Source organism: Ischnura elegans, chromosome 10 (genome assembly GCF_921293095.1).
Source record: "Ischnura elegans chromosome 10, ioIscEleg1.1, whole genome shotgun sequence".
Classification (NCBI taxonomy): domain Eukaryota; kingdom Metazoa; phylum Arthropoda; class Insecta; order Odonata; family Coenagrionidae; genus Ischnura; species Ischnura elegans.
The window spans coordinates 55,661,925-55,682,418 of record NC_060255.1 but is presented as its reverse complement, the minus strand read 5'-3'; the positions used below and the strand labels follow the sequence as shown (position 1 = coordinate 55,682,418).

General features: G+C 35.3%; 1 protein-coding gene across 1 annotated transcript in view; it reads left to right on the top strand.

Moving 5' to 3' along the window:
* LOC124166919 overlaps positions 1–20,494 on the top strand; it is a 149,849-nt gene that overhangs the window by 67,532 nt on the left and 61,823 nt on the right. The window contains exon 3 of the mRNA XM_046544634.1: positions 17,975–18,122. Coding sequence (XP_046400590.1) covers positions 17,975–18,122 — 148 coding nt within the window. The remainder of the gene's footprint in view (positions 1–17,974; positions 18,123–20,494) is intronic.

The following is a 20,494-nucleotide window of genomic DNA, read 5'->3' as shown; positions in this document are numbered from 1 at the left end:
ACACGATGGAGGTAATTTGCAGCGGTATATCCACAAATAAAACAACAATTACGCGTAGATACAACGCGGGGAAAACTCAAATCGAGCTCATTTTCTTAATCTAAATTCTTACGTTCCGGCAGTTTTCGGAGGCCCTGAAGTCATTTTCGGCACCAGTATCAACACAATTCTGTCCCTGTGGTGAGCACCTTAATCGGTACAATACTATAATAACTAAAAAGGGGTGTTATGGAGGGCCAGAGCATAGAGCCAAATGGTCAAAGTCGCATATTTTCAATCGCATTTTTCGCTATGTTCCACCACCTATAAGTTATATTTTCAATACGCCAGCCGAAAGGTATTAAAAAGCACTTCCAGAAAGCGTTTTTTCTTTTTGGCCCTCTCAAGAAAATTTTATGAAAACATGCATTAGAAATTTTCAAATCGACGCCATATCTTCTGGCCCAGCCCGAAGTTCTCGAAAACAATTATAAATATGTGCCATTACATAAGGTTTCAAATGCCGCAAACCGCAATAAGAAATATGCATTCTTGACCGAGATATTAAAAAAAGAGTGAAAATCGTATTTTCGATCTAGCCGGCCCTGGTGGGCACATAGCGAGCTGGAAATATGGGGAGGTTCGTCCTATTTGATCCCAAATCGCATACCCCGAGTACGGGAAAAATCCGGGAGGGGGGACTTTTCACCTTCTTATCCGGCTATGCCCTTTGGTGATGTATGTATTTCCTATGTATTTGTGATACTGGGTGTATCGATACCTTTGATCGATACTATCGATTATTAATTGTCGGTGCGGTCTGGTTGGTAACCAATAAATAAGTTGGTGTTCTTGGAGTTTAACTGTTTCTTTTCTCGCTTGTGTCACGTCGATGACTGTTTAATTAGTAAACGCAAAGTCACGTAAAGTCTATATATAAAATATTCAACACTTTGTATTGATCCATTGTTTTTATTCATTGAAATGAACTTCCACAAAGTTGAGCCTGTGACTATAGGGATTATTAAGGATTCTTCCTTTGGATCCTTCACGCTCGTCGTCCGTTGTGGCTGCTTTCTTCACGGAACCTTTCTGTTTACATGTGATGTGGGCGTTTCCCTTTCTTACTTGGCAAACTTGCCCCCTACCACTTCTAGCTGTCAACGGACAACTCTCGGCGGCCGGACTGTACCTTAATCCGCTGCTCCTTCGCATACCATTGTAACCCCCTTTCCGTGTCCCTAGCGACAAGCCAGCAGGTTGGGAGCCAGATGGTTCTCAGTGACCCTTATTCACTTCTCCCCCTTTCATTTGGGAGACCCGTTTACCCTTTTCTTCTCCGTACCCTTTGAATTCCTTCCATTCACACCACGTGTCCTTTCACAGGTTTTACTCACTTGCTCCAAACTACAATCCTCGCAAAAAAACATGGTTAGTTTAAGGCTTTCAGTCACTATAAATTTGACTAGGTAACCCGTGCAAAAATTTCGAAATTTTAGATAGATTTAAAAAATACTTTTGCCTGATTATTTTGCGTTTCTTGGATGTAGCAATGAATTTCATGAGTTTTGAACGATTTTTTTGAAGTTTAGAATAAAAAGTGCGTAGAGTCGATATATGCTGAGCGAGTAATCGACATGAAAAAACCGAAACTTTTAAGTCACATAAATGGGTACATAGTAAAATTTGTGATTGAGATTGTATTTTTCGTCGGAAGCCGGTGATTAAACATTTAAAATGATACCTCATTAATCACTGTAGGTGCAGTATTAACGGAGCATATACGAAAATACAGAAAAAGACATTTCTGTAATAATATACAGGGTGTCCCATTTATCTTGACCACCCGAAATAACTTTTTGTCCAGATGCAAATTCAAAAATGTTTCAAGCAAATGTTCATTAGCCGTCAGGGGGACATTAATCAGCATGATTGCCTTCCTTGTAGCTTTGTTATCTACAAAGATATGAACAGCGGTATGTCTTTTTTAAAGGGCACCCTATATTTTTTATTCGGTAATTCATTTCCTCTCCTAAAGACTTATACAAAAATGTAGAAGAGTGGACCATTAACATAAAAACAACGTTATGAAAACATAAGAAATTCGTCCACTCACTGTGGACGAGTTTCTTAAGACTGGTGTGCATTTTATTACGTTTTCATTTGTTCACCGTCAACGTCAGCAAGTGGAGTAGTGCCAATACCCGCGTACCTGCACTAAGCGGTAGAGAGTCAGTCATTTTTCATAACACTGAGTTTATGTTAATGATCCACTGTTCTACATTTTTGAATAAGTCTTTAGGAGAGGAAATGAATTGCCGAATAAAAAATATAGAGTGCCATTTACAAAAGACATACCGCTGTTCATATCTTTGTAAATACCAAAGCTACAAGGAAGGCAAGCATGCTGATTAATGTCCCCCTGACGGCTAATGAACATATGCTTGACACATTTTTGAATTTACATCTGGGCAAAAAGTTATTTCGGGTGGTCAAGATAAATGGGACACCCTGTTTATGATTCATTCTGTTTTACAGATTGTTTAGCCTCAGATTCTAGCGACGATCAGATGTTGAGGATTTAATCTCTCTTGTTACGGCGCACACTGGTCTGAAATTAAATGACTGTTCTCAAATAAAATGTACATAACTCTCCCGATTTATTCTTTCCTGTGCTCTCACGTTGACAATATGTATGAGGTCTAAGTTGAACAAATTTACCGAAAAACGACCACCCTCGATTTTTCTGAAAATTGCCAACTTTATCCTCTTGCAGTGGTTTCATGAATTGCCTTATCCTTAAAAGCGTTATTTCATGTTAATAAAAAAGTTTTTATTCCATATGGAGGGTTTCCAATAATTTTAATTTCTGATTAACCATACATAAAAAGCAAAATGGCCGGAACCTGTTTTCAGCAACTTTTTTAGATAAACCTAGAGAAAAATTATTTCCGCCGAGTTTCGCCAATTGACTTATACCACGTCATTGTGTAAAAGCTTTATAGAATGACGTGATCTTTACAGAAAAGATATGTAAAGTAAAATCATGTTCATACTTGCAACCCTGGATTTTACAACGTTTTTTCGAGCTTGCAGTCGACTCCGGTTCTAGCCAGCGGAGCGGAGAGTACGCCGATGCGGCTAGCTTGTGGATGCGATAAGGCCACATTCAATTTTCTATCTTGAAAATCGATATAATAGGGATAGAAAATGGTCACCATAAAGTAAAATTAATAAAAATTGCTACAAATAACCCTCATCATCTAATCGCGGGGCAGTGCAAGAGAAATATTGAAAACCACCTTTCTTGATTGCATTCTGTATACTAGTATGTACTGCTTACGTCGTGCACTTAAAGTAGGGAAGCTAACTTCTTTTTTGTCCAAGAACCTCCTCTTCTGGGAACTACCCGAAAAAGACCAAGCGAAAGGGTTCGTGCAAAGTGCCCAAAAACAGTGGCGATATCGCATCCACGCGCTTGCCGTAAATAACATTGACACCACAAGCGACCAATATTGCAACCTTACGTTTATCGGACATTTTTAGTACATTCGATACAAAATATTGGATCAGTTTGCATAACTAATTCTAAGTTAATAAGGTCAAGACACGTGAAAATCAATCCATTTATGATACGTTAAGCCCAATATTTCATTGAAATTTCAGACTTTGACCTATCACAATAATTCGGAAGTAATTTAGTCACAGTTTTCAACTTTTTTTTTCATTTTTCACGATGAAATACAGGTATAAATCGATAAAATTAATTTATACAATGAATTGATTATATCGATTGAAACCTGTATTCCAAAATACGCTGCCAAATTTACCGTGAATCATATTCATTCCCGAGGTTATCGATCCAGTTTATAACCGCCGCTTTCCGTCCTCTCCTTTATACGTGACACTTTAAATGAGCACTCACTTTTACAAGCAATCTTAACGAATTCTAGATTTGAAAAGAGATTGTTTCCAAACGAAAGCCTTGATCCATTTTTAGCTTTACGTAAGAACCAGGTAAAAAAGTAAAAAGTCACTCAAGTCCATTTAGAGTTTAAAACGATGAGAAAAATATTCCCTGAGGACAAATTACCTAGCGAAAATCATTGTTTTTCGCGGCAAGAAGAACATAATTTACAAGCTTTTAACGCTTTGAGGATCCAGTTACGTTTCGCATAAAACCGTATCTTCGACTATTTTCAGGTGGAGAGAAGTTTTATTTTTGTTTGCAAGTATTTAAAAATAATGATTATAAAAATTTCAGCTATCATAAAATAAGCCTAAAATTACGTCGAAATTTACGAAATCAGTGTTTTTAAGAATAGGAGATGGCTTGATGATTACGTATAGAAATGGATTCCTCATTCTTGCTCTCCTTCCCAATGAGTTTCAATTCACAAACACAGAAATCAGGCACATGACTCCGCCGTTTCATTCAGAAGCTAGTTCTTAAAAATTCCATGGCGGAGAAATCTCTCTCCTCAACTCTAAAGCCTCGAACTATGATTCCATGATTCAAAGCCTAGTACACTACTAACCTACCGATAAATACTCCCGCAAATTAGTTTCAAAGGGATTAATTATGAAGTTAAAGAGGTAATATCATTGTTAAAATGGTAAAATAAAAATATTATGTCAAAATAAATATTATGTAAATATTAATGTTAAATATTAATTAATATTAAATAATTAATTAATTAATATTAATATTAAATATTATGTAAATATAAATATTATGTAAAAATATTATGTCAAACATTTACATCATACAGAGGAAAACCATTAGCGTAACCCTAATGAGCAAACAACTTTCACTGGCTATCCGACAAATGTCGATCACTTGTCATGACTTAAGCTTCGGTATATATTGTTATTTTTTTAAATTAGTCAAGTAAATATGATAATATAAATTTTCCATTGTCGATTATGCAAACAGTGCGCTATAAACATTTCAGGAGCAAGAATTAATTCATGAATAAAAATTAATAACCTTACGGAGCAAAATAAAACTGAAAATATATGACCGAAAAACATCACATACGGCAGTAAAAAAAGGTTGATGAACGAGTGCATTCAAAAATTTCACAGATGATCCGAAAAACATGGATGTTTGAAGAATTTTATGTAGAGGGGAAAATTTTGCAAACTTAAACCGCAATAAAATAATATATACCTCAGAGAGCATATTTATAGAAAAATTGGAGTTAATTTTACCTTTTGAATCCAAAGTACCTTATTACGACCTGCCAAACAACGTGTACGCCAGTTCGAAGGTCCGTGAAGATTATAAAATATCGCCATTAATAGAAACCGTTTAGAGAATTAACATATATATAAAATAAGGATTTTACAATCTATTTCAGTGTTAAATCTGGCGATTTGTTAGATTCATACCTGAAAATACAAATAGGTCCCACCATTTTACGATTTTACCTTTCACCTTACCGTAGCCACAGTGAAATAAGTCATGATTACTAACGAGTTGTTATTATTTTATTATTTATTATTGTTATACACCGTCCTTACAACTACTGCAAATGGCTATAAACGTGCAAAAACATTTTTTAAATAACAATTAAAAAAGAAATTTCCGAAATATCTGTGTACCTCGTACCGTCAGTGCAAAATTCGTATTTATTACATTTTTAATAATTAATAACGGCGTTCCAGCACCTCTCAGAGAAAATTGGGTACCACTAAGACAATTATTTATGAATACCGTATATAAATAAAAAAATTTGAAAATGCCATCCTCTTTATATTTGGTACAAAATTCCTCATTGTAACTTTTACTACAAGTTTTTAAAAAATCCGAAGTTTTAGCGGAGGGAGTTGTATTTGAAAATATTATGTGGTTCACATGTCTGAGTATGCGTTCTGGTACCTAAAATTTTATAAATTGACATCTGCGTAATTGACCGTAATAATATTTTTTACACAGAGGTGAGTCAGTTTAACAGAAAAAGTTTTAACGTTGTGTAAGTAAGGCTACAATTGTTTACTAAATATATACTCTTAGCCGCGATAATTTTAACCCCCTAAACTATTGCGGATGGATCGAATTTCACGGATATAATCTGAATAGCAAACCACACTGTTTTACTGCTGATGCGAGAATCGCCAATATATCATTTGTTTGTCACCTCTTTTCAACGGTCATAAAACAAAAGTGAAACATAATGCATGTAAAATTTCAAATCGCCCAAGAACAAAAGTTCATCATTAATGATTATTAACGCCTTCTCAGAGTAGCACAGCCATGGATGAAACTACTGGTAATGAAATTTATTCGCCTAACTTCGAAAAGTCTAACTGCGCCACCTTGAAAACGTCACGCGCCCTTGTAAGTGTACTCACGACCTACTATATACTAATTTATGATGTTCGTCAATTGATACCGTAACTACCTCAAAACGTTGAACAGGTAATTAATAATGTCCTCACAAACACTGTAAAAGGTTATAAAAGTGCAGAAAACTTAAAAGCATGCAATCATATTAATAACAATAATATATTCTTTTATCAATATCAATTACAAAGGCGTTTCGGCACCTCTCAGAGAATATTTGGTACCAATAAAAACAATCATTAGCGAGCACAGTATATAAATAATTTTTTTTAAATTTTCATCGTTTTTAACATATGATAATATGTACATGATTCCTCATTGTAACTTTTATCACAATTCTAAAAAATCGGAAGTTTTAGAGGGCGAAGGGTTTTGAAATCATGTGTGTAATAAATGTGTGGGTAAGGGTTCTGGTATCTAAAATTATGTAAATTGATCCCTACGTACCATAATTCTATTTTTTACACCGAGGTGTGCTAATTTAAGGCAATATTTTTAATGGTATGTAATTAACCCATTACAACCCAATGGTGCTTCGAAGTAACATAAAAATGTACAAATTTTCAGCTTTATTCAGGAAAGATATAAACTGCGATTACTTTTGTGTTGTAAAGTTTAATGGCAAAATATGCAACTGCCAGAATAATTATGATTGATTACAAAAGTTTCAAATTTTTAGCATGAGAAATCTTGAACTTTGATTCTTCCGTGAGTCAGTTGTGGTTTTGAGAGGGTTAAGGCTATAATTATTTACTTAAAGTAACTTAGGCGTGAAATAAACTATTATCCTGGAAATTTATGCGCCTAACTTCGAAAAGTCTAACTGCGCCACCTTTAAAATGCCACGTGTCCTTGAAAGTGTACTCAGGACGACCTCTTGACCTTAGCCTTTACCCTGCACGTCACCACGGGAATTCGATGGGAGAAAGAATAAAAACATTACCTCTTGAGGGTGGAAGCCCTCGAAAAATCTCATCACACAGCGTCCGAGATCCTTATGAACACACATGGACACCAAGAGGTTCGAGAAAAACTAAAAAATATTGGATACGCTGAGTGCTCTTGGATTTTCCAAAAAGAGTTTCACCATTGAAACTTGACATCACCACATACTAGTGATCGCCCACGTCATTCTCTTTTAGCCCTCACCTCCGGAAACGTTTCTCACAGGAATAAATTGAGGAATAAAAGGTAAAGTGAAGATAGTAAAGAGAAACTATGAAACGTAATCAATATTATCCTGCCTCAATGAAATATACCGATGCACTAAACGCAGTCTGAACAAAAGAAAGAACATGGAATTTCGTTGGCATTTCCTAATTAAATGTTTAGTGTGTCTGTTGAAGTTCTTCGGAATTTATTATTATTTCTTATAATTTTCCATGGCAAATAGTAAAACCAAACTAAATTTTTATTTCTTTAAAGTGTTTAGGACCTTAAGGGTCACGACAAAAAATGTTTATTATTATTATTAAAAACATACTACAAGACTATATAATCTCCACAACTCTACAAGCTATCTGAATGGGTATATTGCGAGGGATGTTAAATCACCCGGTACCAGTCCGAAAAAAGAGATCTCATTACAGGTAGCTTTGTTTTTTTGTAATGTAAATATTTTATTATGATCCTGAAATATCTATGGATAGAATATATGCTCACAGTATCCATTAAACAGATTTTTCCTCTCACTTATCGATCCTATCAGACCGGAATGTACAGTTCGACTCCACGACAATATTCTCTCTGTTACACTTAAAAACGTCTGCTTTTGAAATATGTTTACTGCATATATATTTTACACGTATCAGGCAGTTCCCAACGTAATACATGTAAAATATATGCACAGTATACACTCGCTTTCCTATATTAATCAGCCACGGAGGATCGATCGTAAAGCGAAATCCAATTTATATTAATCGGGATTATTTCCCAATCAGAAATCAGTTTCAAGAGCATCTGCGCATTTCCATTTCGCAATGCTAAAAAATGACTATGTTAACAAATGGACGTTGAGAACGTATATAATGCATAATATATTTTACGAGCAGAAAAACTCGTTGAAATTTAAAATTTTAAAAGCACGCGCAAAATCACCTCCTTTCGTATGTAAAATCCATAGCGAACCGAACTCATCATAAAGTTGGGGTCAACTTTAATGCTATCTGCTCGCTGTTAACAATTTTAAACGAATCGTGCCATTTTCATTTCCGTTCTATTTATTTTACGGTTTAATTTATCCTGAGGATTTATCATGATTGCCGCGCATTTGAGGATAAGACAGACCGGTGAAAAGTAGCATCATTATTTTCCTTATTATATTCTTTTTAACCAAAACCTTGCCACAATGCAATATGAAGCTCTGTTCTAAGATTGTTTGCTCCCCAAGTTGGGATAGAAGTAATCAAAATACCCACACATTTGACCTCAATATGCGTTGCCTCTGTTGAATTAGGACTGGAGAATTCTTATCATTGCAGGTAGCTCTTTTAATAATTGGAACATGTAATAATAAAAAATGTCAAATCAATAAAAAAGCAACATTTTTTATTCATTATATATAAATTGTATTTTGTATCAATTTTTGTGCATTAATTTTATTTGCTTATTAAATTTTAATTAAATTGCTTAAAATTAAGCTTGTTTATCATTAAATCGAATGTAATAATGAACTTACATACACTGTTTTCGTATGGAGAAATTAACTATAAAATGTTGTAAATTGAACCGTTGTAAAGTGATTTACCCATTCCTTTACTCAAATTCAGCCCACAACGATAACAACGTGGAAATGTATCCTGATACTAATGCTACTCGCTAACATGAATGTATGACGTGTTGCATGCCACGGAGGATGACATAAACTGGCATTGGTTCCGCAAAGTGCTAGATGTTTGAAACAGTTATCATCATAGATTAAGTATGTATTACGTCCTCATGGGAGAGATTGATTTTATACCATAGAGTGAACGAGCAGAAGAATTTTAAGGCATGAATTTACATTTGTAATACGGAATTGAACTGGCTGTACTCGGTCATTGGAATATTTCACTAAGATCGAACCCATTAATCAATGATGGATTTTATTTTGTCAAATCGCCTCCCTATTATTGTATTTCGTGTCTCAACTATCTAACTGTACCACCTCTTCGTTTACATGTGGATTTCTTACGCTAATGTTTCTGAAATATCTAGTCATGGTGTCCTGTCACCATTGATGCTTTGAAAGATATCTTACATTATGAACTACAGAAAGGAGCATTCGATAAAGATCGATGCATTGACTCACATAAAAGACGATTTCTTGCGAAGTATTAAGGCAATATATTGATTATGAGCCAATTTTTACTTGTATTATAAAGTACATGAAGATTTGTTAGATAATCTGTCTATCTAAACGTGACGTTTCTATCTAAATGTAACATCTTCAAACTAGGTCTGAGTGCGTTCGAAGAATTTAAAAGAAGAAAAACTAGGCACCCCCGTAGTCTCCGTCCAGTAATTGACCCAGAGCCAAAGGAGAGCCTAAACGAACATATGATCAAATGTAATTAAGCATGTATTTTTTTTAAACGAACGGCAAATTTGTAATAAAGAGCTGCTTGATAACGGTAAAGTTTCCAATGGAGACAATTTTATTTATTGCAGATTGATTTTATAATCTCTTAGAAGAATTCTTTGAAGAATACCGAAATTTAGATTTATATATCCGATCATCTCATAAAATTAAAACAAACACAATGCGTGAAAATATTTTTTTGGAGCGAGATCACCTTTTTTCCATTTTGCATTTCAAAAGATATTAACTTTTTAATCGGGAATAATTTCAGTCAGAACGATGAAAAAAATCGCTTTATTAGTACAAATTTGAAGCATACAAAGACTTTTTTTTAAATAATCGGTCTCCTACGAATTTATTTCTTACTTATCCTCATACTTTCTAATGAAACTTTGAGTAACAAGTCAACTTAGGTAATAATTAAATACGTACGTGATTATCAACCCAGTTTTATCTTACACTGTCCTACTGAAAGAAGATCTAATTTGCGGAAGTTAGTGCGAACCAGTATTTTTGTTTTTATATCCTCTGAGATAGGATGTCTTCAGCGTACATTCGTCATCGAATTATATATATTTAACATGCTAAATAGATAGTGTAATATTGAATATAGTAAGTTTCGTAAAACATCGCTAAATCAATAATAACAAGATTTATTTAAAGCGACGGAAAGATAGGTTATGATGGATTTGGTAAAGGAATTTCCACACCTGGAGAGGATGACTGGCAGAGACTTGAATTGCATGACCCCGTTTCTCACGTGAGGTACATCAGTCACGTAGAACTAGAATTCTGAACGGAAAATAGTTTGAAATCGATTCAACAGCTCTTCTTCTCCTTACGAATCAACCGCATCAAATGGCAGTGTCCTATAATTTTGCTCCATTTTTATCACTTATTGTAGTCAACATAATATTCACTGTCGGTCTGACAGGAGCGGTAGATTGGTTTTCGCGAGTACGCCCTCTACCGTAACAGTTTGAAATTTACATTAATTTAGGACTTTTTCCGTTGATATAATAGCTACCATGCCCTCCACCTAGATTGTAAAATGTGACGTGTAGCTGCCTAAAACTTGCTAACACATATTTTATTCCATAATTATTAAAACAATGCGAATTATTTTTTTCAGGAATAATGGGATCTCTTACGTTCGTGAGAGTAGCTCGGAGCTTTTAAAACATTTTCCTCGTGTTTTTACAATTTTCGATGAACTTACCTCATTTTATACAGATTGTAAATAATAAAATATCGACAATTAAAAAATTAATTTGATGTTCACAAGGATACAGAAAAATATACGCAAACCGGAGACACGTAAATTATCAAAAACGATTGAAAATATTCTTCTCCTAAAAAAATCCGTTGTTAAGTATCATTTTTGTTATTTTAACGCTTCTTTCATCAAAATTGTGGGTTAGTATTTACTAAAACAAAATAATGATTGGATCATGAATACTCTGAATCAAAATATTACTAAATGTAAAACGTGGCATATTATTTGAAAAGTGAGTCACACCACAGAAATATTTTGGAAATATTTGAGGAGTTGGCAGACCAATACATATTTTCAAATGTTTTTTATTTAGCGTTAAAACTCGATTTGGTAATTTAATGTTTTGATGGATAGTTTTTTTTCAGAAATCAGCAGGAATTAAGCTATTTCATAGGCATTAACCAGTGGTTCCTACACCTATGAACCAAATTTTATTAACAATTTTCATCAAATTATATTAATGCGAGTCCCTTGAACAAACAGAAAAAGCACTGATGGTTGACTTTAATCGGGAGATATGTCGTGTCGTTCGCCTTGATCATTGAAAGTGAGAAATTGGCAGCCACAAAAAGACTACCCCAGTGAAAGATACGAGAATACAACGATGATTTAGCTAAATCTCAAGCAATTTTAAAGCAAAATTTAAAGTGAGGAGTTAAACAAATGTAATATCATACATGAAAACAAAATGGTTAATTTAAAGGCATCCAAACAGTAGACACTGGTTTACTTCCTGGTTATTTTCACGCGTACGATAGTCTTATATGCCGGAGTCTTATACATACGTGAATCGGGGATTTAGCTACGATGAAAAAACTTAGTATAGTTTAAAGCTAACTAAATTTCAATTTAAGTAATACATTTAATTAACCATCTCATTATCATGTACTTATCAATGATTTCTATGACCATAGGTTTCAATTTTATGAACAACCTAAATGAAACAAAATAAATACATAAATACGGTCCTTTTTTATTTCATAAATTCTATTATTATTTTTTCTTCTATTATTTATATAATTCAATGTATAATGCTATTCAACTATTTGGCATAAAAGGTATAACGAAAGGTATAAGGTGACTTTTCGGAAGGTGTGGTCATTTAAAGTCATTAGTTAGTCGTGCCTATGTGCGTTTGGACGAGTTATTATGTCACGCAATCATGTTTTCGCAAAATACTTTACTCAAGTTTCTCTCCATTATAACATTAACTGAAATTTTCATCCACACTTTTCCTAGTTCATATCCAATTTCAATGATGAAAATATATTAAAAATAGGTATCACATCAATAATTGGATTTGGATTGAATTATTACCTATTTTTCTCTCCTTTCATGTAATTAGCTGAAGCATCTCCTTTTTGCATTAAGGGTGGTGGTATCAATATTAGCAACATAATAGGCACACTGTACTTCACTCGTGACTTATCTCTGTCCAATCACAACAAATACTTCAGTTGTCGATGACTCTTCTAATTCTTCGACGTTTGAATACTTTAGCAAAAAAAGAGCTGATCTTAGTACTAACATGAGGGAAATCAGAATTGTATTGAGCACTTTAACGAAATTGATAGTAAGGTGAAGAAAATTGTTGCTTCAAATGATTCATTTGATTGAAAACAGTTTGCACAGTTGTATGCGTTGCAGTAGGCGAAACTACGGGTCACAAAAGTACTCTTCTTCATCACCGTAGGCTGCTTAGGCCTATTTCACAAGATATAGAAAGGAAAAAAGTATCGTGGATCATATCAAACCTTTCGATATATTTATATACTTCAGCTTACCACAGCAGCAAAGCCTTGTAACCAGCTAGCGTGTGGTCACACTGATGCCAGTAACGAAGCTTAACACTTAGTGCGCCATGGACGTAATATTAATCTTGGACGTCCTGTTAATCTTTCTGGAGATTGCCGTGGACGTAATATTACGTCTTTCTATTTAATTGGCTTTGTATGCGTGAAGCCGTAATATTTCGCCCGTGGTACTTCTCCAGTTTACTGCTTAGTGGTTCTGTTTTTTTCAAAAATCGACTGCTCGATGGAAGAAGAGTTCACTTTCTGTCTTGAGGACGAAAAGTCCTCTGTAGCTACCGTCATCCTTATCTTAGGCCACTTTGTGTGAAAATTCTTTGGGCTAATGATCCGTTCGTTGAGGGTGCAGTGACCCTTTTTGTCACCCAGGATTTATAATGCTTTGCTTGGAACAATGCATTTTTTATTATTCCCATTCTTTAAATAGTTCAAATCGAGCGTAGTAAAAAAAATTATATTGCATGTTATGGCGGTACATCATATGTTGCAACTTTTTTATTTTTCAAAAACAGTGGGTTTTCATTTTTAAATTATATATCTAAAAAAGAGCAATAAATGTTTTTCAACTCATTCATAAAAAAGAGCAAAGTCCATTTTTATTGAAATACACATTGACATAAATCTATTTTTGATGCTTATGTTTTAAAAAATGTACGAATTAAGTAAAAATGGCTGGATTTTTCAGTAGGTCTTTGAAATTAGCTGCCAGCGCTCAATGTGTTGAGCTCCAACCAATTAACCCAGTTTATTTGGCAAATTAGGAGGTCGTAAAGGCCAAAGGTATGAGAATAGAGTTGTCTCACGAGCGCTTTGGGTGATTACGCAAGGAAGTAAATTAATTGCTTTAAATGAATTATCATGTGGGATGAAACGTTTCATGGTGCAAAATGTGGACCTTACGGCCAAAATATGAGGACGATTTCCATACGTTACAGATATGTATATGAACAAGATGAAGAGATGACGATTTTCGAAGAGCCAAGCACGGTAAATTTTAACATTTTCATGGTACCTTTACTTCGATTAAATAATATGAAATTTTGACTATTATCTCCATCAATAACGTTACTTTTAGCAAGAAAATTAGCAGCTAAAAATAAGAGGTCTTTCAATTTTTTAGTATAAACATCAACCTTTATCCCTCGTGAAGGTACTGTTCATGAGCATAGATATTATAATTTTGGACGTGATCAAAAATAGGCATCAGGTGTAGTTGGACCATGTGATGAGAGGATGCTGAGTTCTGAGAAAGACGAAAAGATGCTGATTGAGAGAGATTTGGGAAAGGGGTCCATAAATAATATAATCTCGAGTTTTCCGCTCGGTGGGAAATATTCATGGTTTCACGTTTTGAAGTGCGTGAAGTCTATCTTTATCACTATTCAACGAGAGTTAACGTGACGGACCTTAGAGAATTGAATATTATGGAATTTCTCACCCAGCTGAAATCCCGAGAAAACTTGCCCAATTCGTATGGTATATAGAGTATCTCAAGGAGACGACCAACAGCTGAGGTCATTTTCACCATGAGGGAGGAAAGGATGGAGAAAAACCCAGCTTTGACATTAGCCTGCTCTTAACGAAAGGCGGATAGGGGACCACGGCTTAACGTCCCATCCGACGGACGGAGTGTTGCGCTTGAAATGTCCTCCACACAACACTAAAGCAGGGATCGGGTAGTCTTTGAAAAATTTCTATTGAGATTTGAACCCGAGTCCACTGGTGGTTAGTTGATACTCTTGCCACCACACCAACCCGATCCTTACTTGCCCAATTGGTTAGCTGAGAATTCACGAGTTGATCTTACAGCATAATTCATGGATTACGCAAAGGTAGTAAGAAGCAGTGGCGCAGCGAGCGGGGGTTTTTGGGGATAAACCCCCTTTCCCCCCCCCCCAGAGCTCAGAGAAAGTTTTAATTTTGATCCATTTCACTTAATTGGACTAATATTACGTACAGAATAGTCTAAATATTTATTAAAAAATATCCCTCAGAAGGCCGTAAAACTCATCATTTTGAACCATTTATCTGAATACTTTTCTGAGGGAGGGCCCCTGGACCTCCCGCTTACCCTTGCGGGTATTCCATACCCCCACACACCCCGGTATTAGCTGCATCTAAACCCCCCTCCAGCCTTAATTCCTAGCTGCGCCCCTGGTATGAAGAGCTATCATTGTGTTATTTATTTTATAATTTATGAAAGAAGTAAAATCGGAGAGGATAGAGCAGACAGTAAAAACTTTTGTTACCGAATGATAAGATACAAACCATGATTAGCATACAGCCGCAACCAATATGAAAAACATACTAATGAGGCGTAGGCAAATCTTTCGATAACTTAAGATACACCAGCTGATCACGGTATCAAAGACTTGTAACCAGCCAACGTGTGTTCACAATAATGTCAGTAGTAAAGCTTAAGTTTCAACCAATTAACCCAATTTAGTTGGCAAATTAGGAGGTCGTAAAGGCGACTGGTATGAGAATAAAGTTGTCACACGAGCGCTTTGGGTGATTATGACATCGCTGCAGAATTTCCTGCGCATGCGTGGCGTGACCGCAGCAGTCAGTCACGAATGGAAAGGAAACCTTTATGTGTACGCGTTCCTGTTACTCTCTTTCGACGATATGGAGCTATCCAACCACGCCCTCTCCGGGAAAAAAATGAAAATTATTATAAATACTACCGCCGGCTCTCCATGCCACGCCCTGTAAACGGGCGACAACTCGGAGTTATTTTTTTTATCGGAGGATTGAATGCGAGTCGGATGGCGGAGGTGGTGCCGGAAACCCATAAGGCAAGGCGCCATGCGACTGTCTCTTGTTTTTAGTCGTCCACCATCTTGTCTCCGCGCATCCTCGTGAGCGCGTATGCGTTATTCGTAGCGTGATGATGAGGTCACGCCCATTGTTGTGGAGGGGTCACAGCGACCAGGAGTCCCGTGGGATTTTGAAACTGCAGCCTTGGGATGTTGAGGTTATTGTCTCTTTTATCTCACCAAGTCGCATACCATCCCTCACGTGTCGCCAGCTGTATCTGTAAAATTGTCTCGGGATCAAAAACAAACAAGAATTGAGTCAACATGAGTTGAGTCTAATGCGGAAAGCACAAGAATTAGCACGTAATCTGCAAATTGCTCGGAAAAGAGGGATGAGGATTCGCATCTGCGGAGAATGTCTCCCGCAACAGGTGAAATTCTACCGTTGGGAGGTTTAATTTGATGCATGGCTTGAATAAATGGAAGAAAAAAACCGAAGGAACTCATCAAATGTGTCCTTCATTTCAATGTCCGGTCCGTAATTCCCTCTCAATATTAGCTGCAACCTTCAATATATGCCCTTTCCCTTCGATGTATCTGTCAAATTTACTCTCTTTTAGTTCTTATGGCTTTTTGATGGAGAAGAAATGATGAAATATTTATTTAATAGACAATGACGGCTGGTACAGAAAAATTCATCTTAATGTATTCATACTACTTTTCAATCAAAAAGCAGACAAACTGATATGCATTCTATTGAAAGTTTAATACAGCATGAGAGAACCTATTAATTTTTTACTAAGGCCGCCAATGGGAGGGTGTATAACTCGCTTAGCAATTATGAGAAACAATTAGAGGGGATCACAAAATTTAGAGGAGATTTGAGTGCATCGCATGTTGAGAAATGTTCTTTTAATCCATACCTCTTTATTCATTTACAGGCATCCATTAATCTATCGGAAGGTTATGGTGATAAATGAATGTTAGCGGTAAATTAATGTTTACAAACCAGGTCTCCGCTTATGCAAGTAAAAATATTTTTGCACCAAGAAAGCTGTACGAATGTGCCGGGACAGTAAGGTTTATAAGATAATTTTGGGCTGGATTCACGAACGTTATTTGGTGGAACGTTATTTTATCAGCATCCCCATTAGACTTAAGTCAATTACGATTGGGTAAATTCCAAAAATGGGCGACCATGGGTAAATTCAACAAAACGCAAGATGGAGGTCTCTCACGCTGACATAATTGTACAAATATTCCAGACTAACTTAATTTTGCTGTGACAAAATATTCATTTCAATTCCAGTATACCCCTGAATAGTCCACTCTTTTATCATCGTTTTATGAAGTGCGTTTGAAGAGAGGATTGTATATTTTTCATGAGAACATGATTTAGATACATAGAAAATTCTCTATTTTCTTAAAATAATGCATTTCCGAGGATAATGAGCCGAAAATAGCGCAAGTACAATCCAAACTAACGTGATGAAGCTACAAAATAGTTTTGTGACTTGCCAAAGTTTCCAATTTTTGATTTTATCCATGGATTAATATTTGTTTTTTTTTGTCACATCAAAATTTAGTTACATTCTAAAATTTCCGTACGACAACACCAGCATCCCTAAGAGCCAACGAATTTATTCACTAAAATTAAATAAATTCAACAAATTCTAGATGGGTGGTCAATACTTTAATCGCCATTAGATGAAGTTAATCTGGGAGAGAACGAGGTAAAAATTTCATGAGAACAATATCGTCATATTTTCATGTAAGAACCTACTTAATCCATATTTCTTTCTATTCCCTTCCACACCAGGAGTCATGGGGTCTCTAACGCTGGTGTAATCGTAAGAAATTGTAGACTGTAACTACATTTTGTAGTAACGAAAAAATAATATCAATTCCGAGTATACCCTCCAAATATTCCATTCTTTTACTATCGTTTGATGAAGCGTATTTGGAAGAGAAAATAGCAAAATTTTCATGAGAACAACATTTTATCTGTTTCACGGTAGATTGCTACTGCTGTACAAAAAATTGTATATCGTAAAAAAATTTTGTTGTGCAAAAACTTATATCAATTCCAGCATACTTCCTGAATGGTTCATTTTTTTAATCGTCGTTTGACGATGTGAATTTCGAAGAGAGCAATGCATAATTTTCATGAGAATAATATTTTCTTCGTTTCACGGTAGAATCCTCTTAATCTGTTTTTCATTTCTTTCTCTTCCGAACCAGGGGTGGTGGTGCGTTTCATCGGCGAGGCCTACGTGAATGTGCCCCTGGAGGAAGAGGGCCACGAGGGGTTGTCTAAGGGTGCGGCCATGTGGCAGAAACGGTGTCGGAACCTGAGGACGTTCGCATCTCGAGGGAGGAGAAACAAAGTGTACGTAGTGTATGTGTTCAACATCTTCCTAACACTTATCCATCCCCACAACATTCTTCTCATGCTTACTCTTCTTCTTCAAATTTTCGCGGCTGAGTTTCTACACTCTGATAAGTTTGATATCCTGAAATGGATTCATTCATGACTATTAATAGCTAACCAATGCTCTAATACCAGCATTTCAGACGACAAAATCGTAAAATATAAACAAATTTACCAATTGATGTACGTAGGAATTTATTTCAAAATCATCTTCGGCCATCTCAATAAAATAGATTCTATGCATATATAGTGGAACGTTGAGAATCGAACGATATCTTAGAGTAATGATGGAGTAAATTAAAAGAAAAATTAATTTTTCACAAAAATGAATGATGAAAAATCAAAGGTACCTAACCTAAAAGTAATTCACCCCGTCATTCGCTGATTCCATTAATTATAATTATTTCTGACTAAATGTGTTTGTAATTATCTTTTAGTAGTGATAAGTTATTTTCTTAATGATAATTTAGGGTTGAGCATGGAACTGTCCACTACTAGCAGCATTTATTTCAACAATAATCATCTAAAATTTATTTCCTTATAGTACATGTATAAACACAGATGAGTTTATTTCTAGGCTAGCACCAAATATTTCGTGTTACCGACTGAGCTTACTCTCAGCGCAAAAATCGAGTGTTCACGCTGAGCACACATTTTTTTCTCTTTAACAGGCTTTGCTATAGAACGTCAATAAATGCAACGGATGGATTTAAGCCTCCATCGATTTAGAGGATAAAAAATCACACGTTTTTAAAATGAAATCTCTTCCACCCCTGAAAAGGCTTTGATTTGGAGACAAAGAAATATAAAAGAGAACACGAGGTCAAATGGGCCTTTTGTGGTAGGCAGAAAAACATTTTGGTCCCATCCTACACTCACTCGCAATCATATATCAGTCACTCAAGGTTACATCCGTGAGGCAAGTTTCCAAATGCTACGTGTAGATTGAAAAGGTAATTAAGGAAAATTTACATACCTCTGGCACATACTATTACTATTTCAGATATTCAAAGTTGAATAGTTGATTTTATTCATCTACGCAGGTTTAGAATGTAACTAAATTTTGTTGTGACAAAAAAACAAATATTAATCCATGGATAATATAAAAAATTGCAAACTTTGGCAAGTCACAAAACTATTTTGTAGCTTCATCACGTTAGTTTGGATCATATTTGCACTATTTTCGGCTCATTAACATCGGAAATGCATTATTTTCAGAAAAAAGGCAGACCATTTTCTATGTATCTAAATCATGTTCTCATGAAAATTATACAATGCTCTCTTCAAAATGAACTTCATAAAACGATGATAAAAGGGTAGACTATTCAGGGATATATTGGAATTGAAATGAATTTTTTGTCACAGCAAAATTTAGTTAGTCTGGAATATTTGAGGCGTGAGAGACCCCCATCTTGCGTTTTGTTGAATTTACCCAGCGTCGTCCATTTGTCGAATTTACCCTATCGTAATTGACTTAAGTCTCATGGGGATGCTGATAAAATCGTACAAAAATTGCAGACTATAACTAAATTTTGCTGCGACCAAATAAGACATATCAATTCCAGTATACCCTCTGAATAGTAATAAATTGGAAACTTAGGCTAGGCTAGGCTATTCATCTACGCAATATAACTACATTTATACCAAGGGTTTTATCTTCATTTAGCATCAAAAAAGGTAGAACGCTGAACTTAAAGCATTTGTATTAAATTCTGCCTAAGCTCCATAGGGTCGCGTCACATATCGTTCTACTCATTTATTCGACTACAACAATGAATAAAAAAACGCCTCGCGGCAATGCACATATCAAAACGACAATTTTCGTCCGTTTGGTTTATTTTAAGGAAGATAAACCATAAAAACATTTCCTTGAATGAAAAAATTAGAAATATGTTTTACATATAGCATACGAAACTTCAATATTCATATACCCTTCCAAACCTCGGAAATAGAAATCTACCTTTCGGTCATTTTAAAAACCAAGGAATGGGTAAAATTCGATTTCAAAAAGCTCACTGTAATGCGAAGAAGTCGTTCTATCTATTAAAAATGCAATGAAATGCAAAAATCAAATATTTTGCCCTTGACGAGATGAATAAGATGACCGTTTCGCCGTTTCAATAGTTTTTCGCGTGTTCTTCATCACTCTTTCGACCGTAGAAGCTAAATGTTTACGTTTAAACAATGTTTAATGATTTATTGTTGTAGTCGAATAATCAATGAGTAGAACGATATGTAACGCGACCTTATGGAGCTTCGGCAGAATTTCGTACAAATGCTTTAAGTTCAGTGGTCTACCTTTTTTCGCCGATAGTAGTTTACATCAGCAA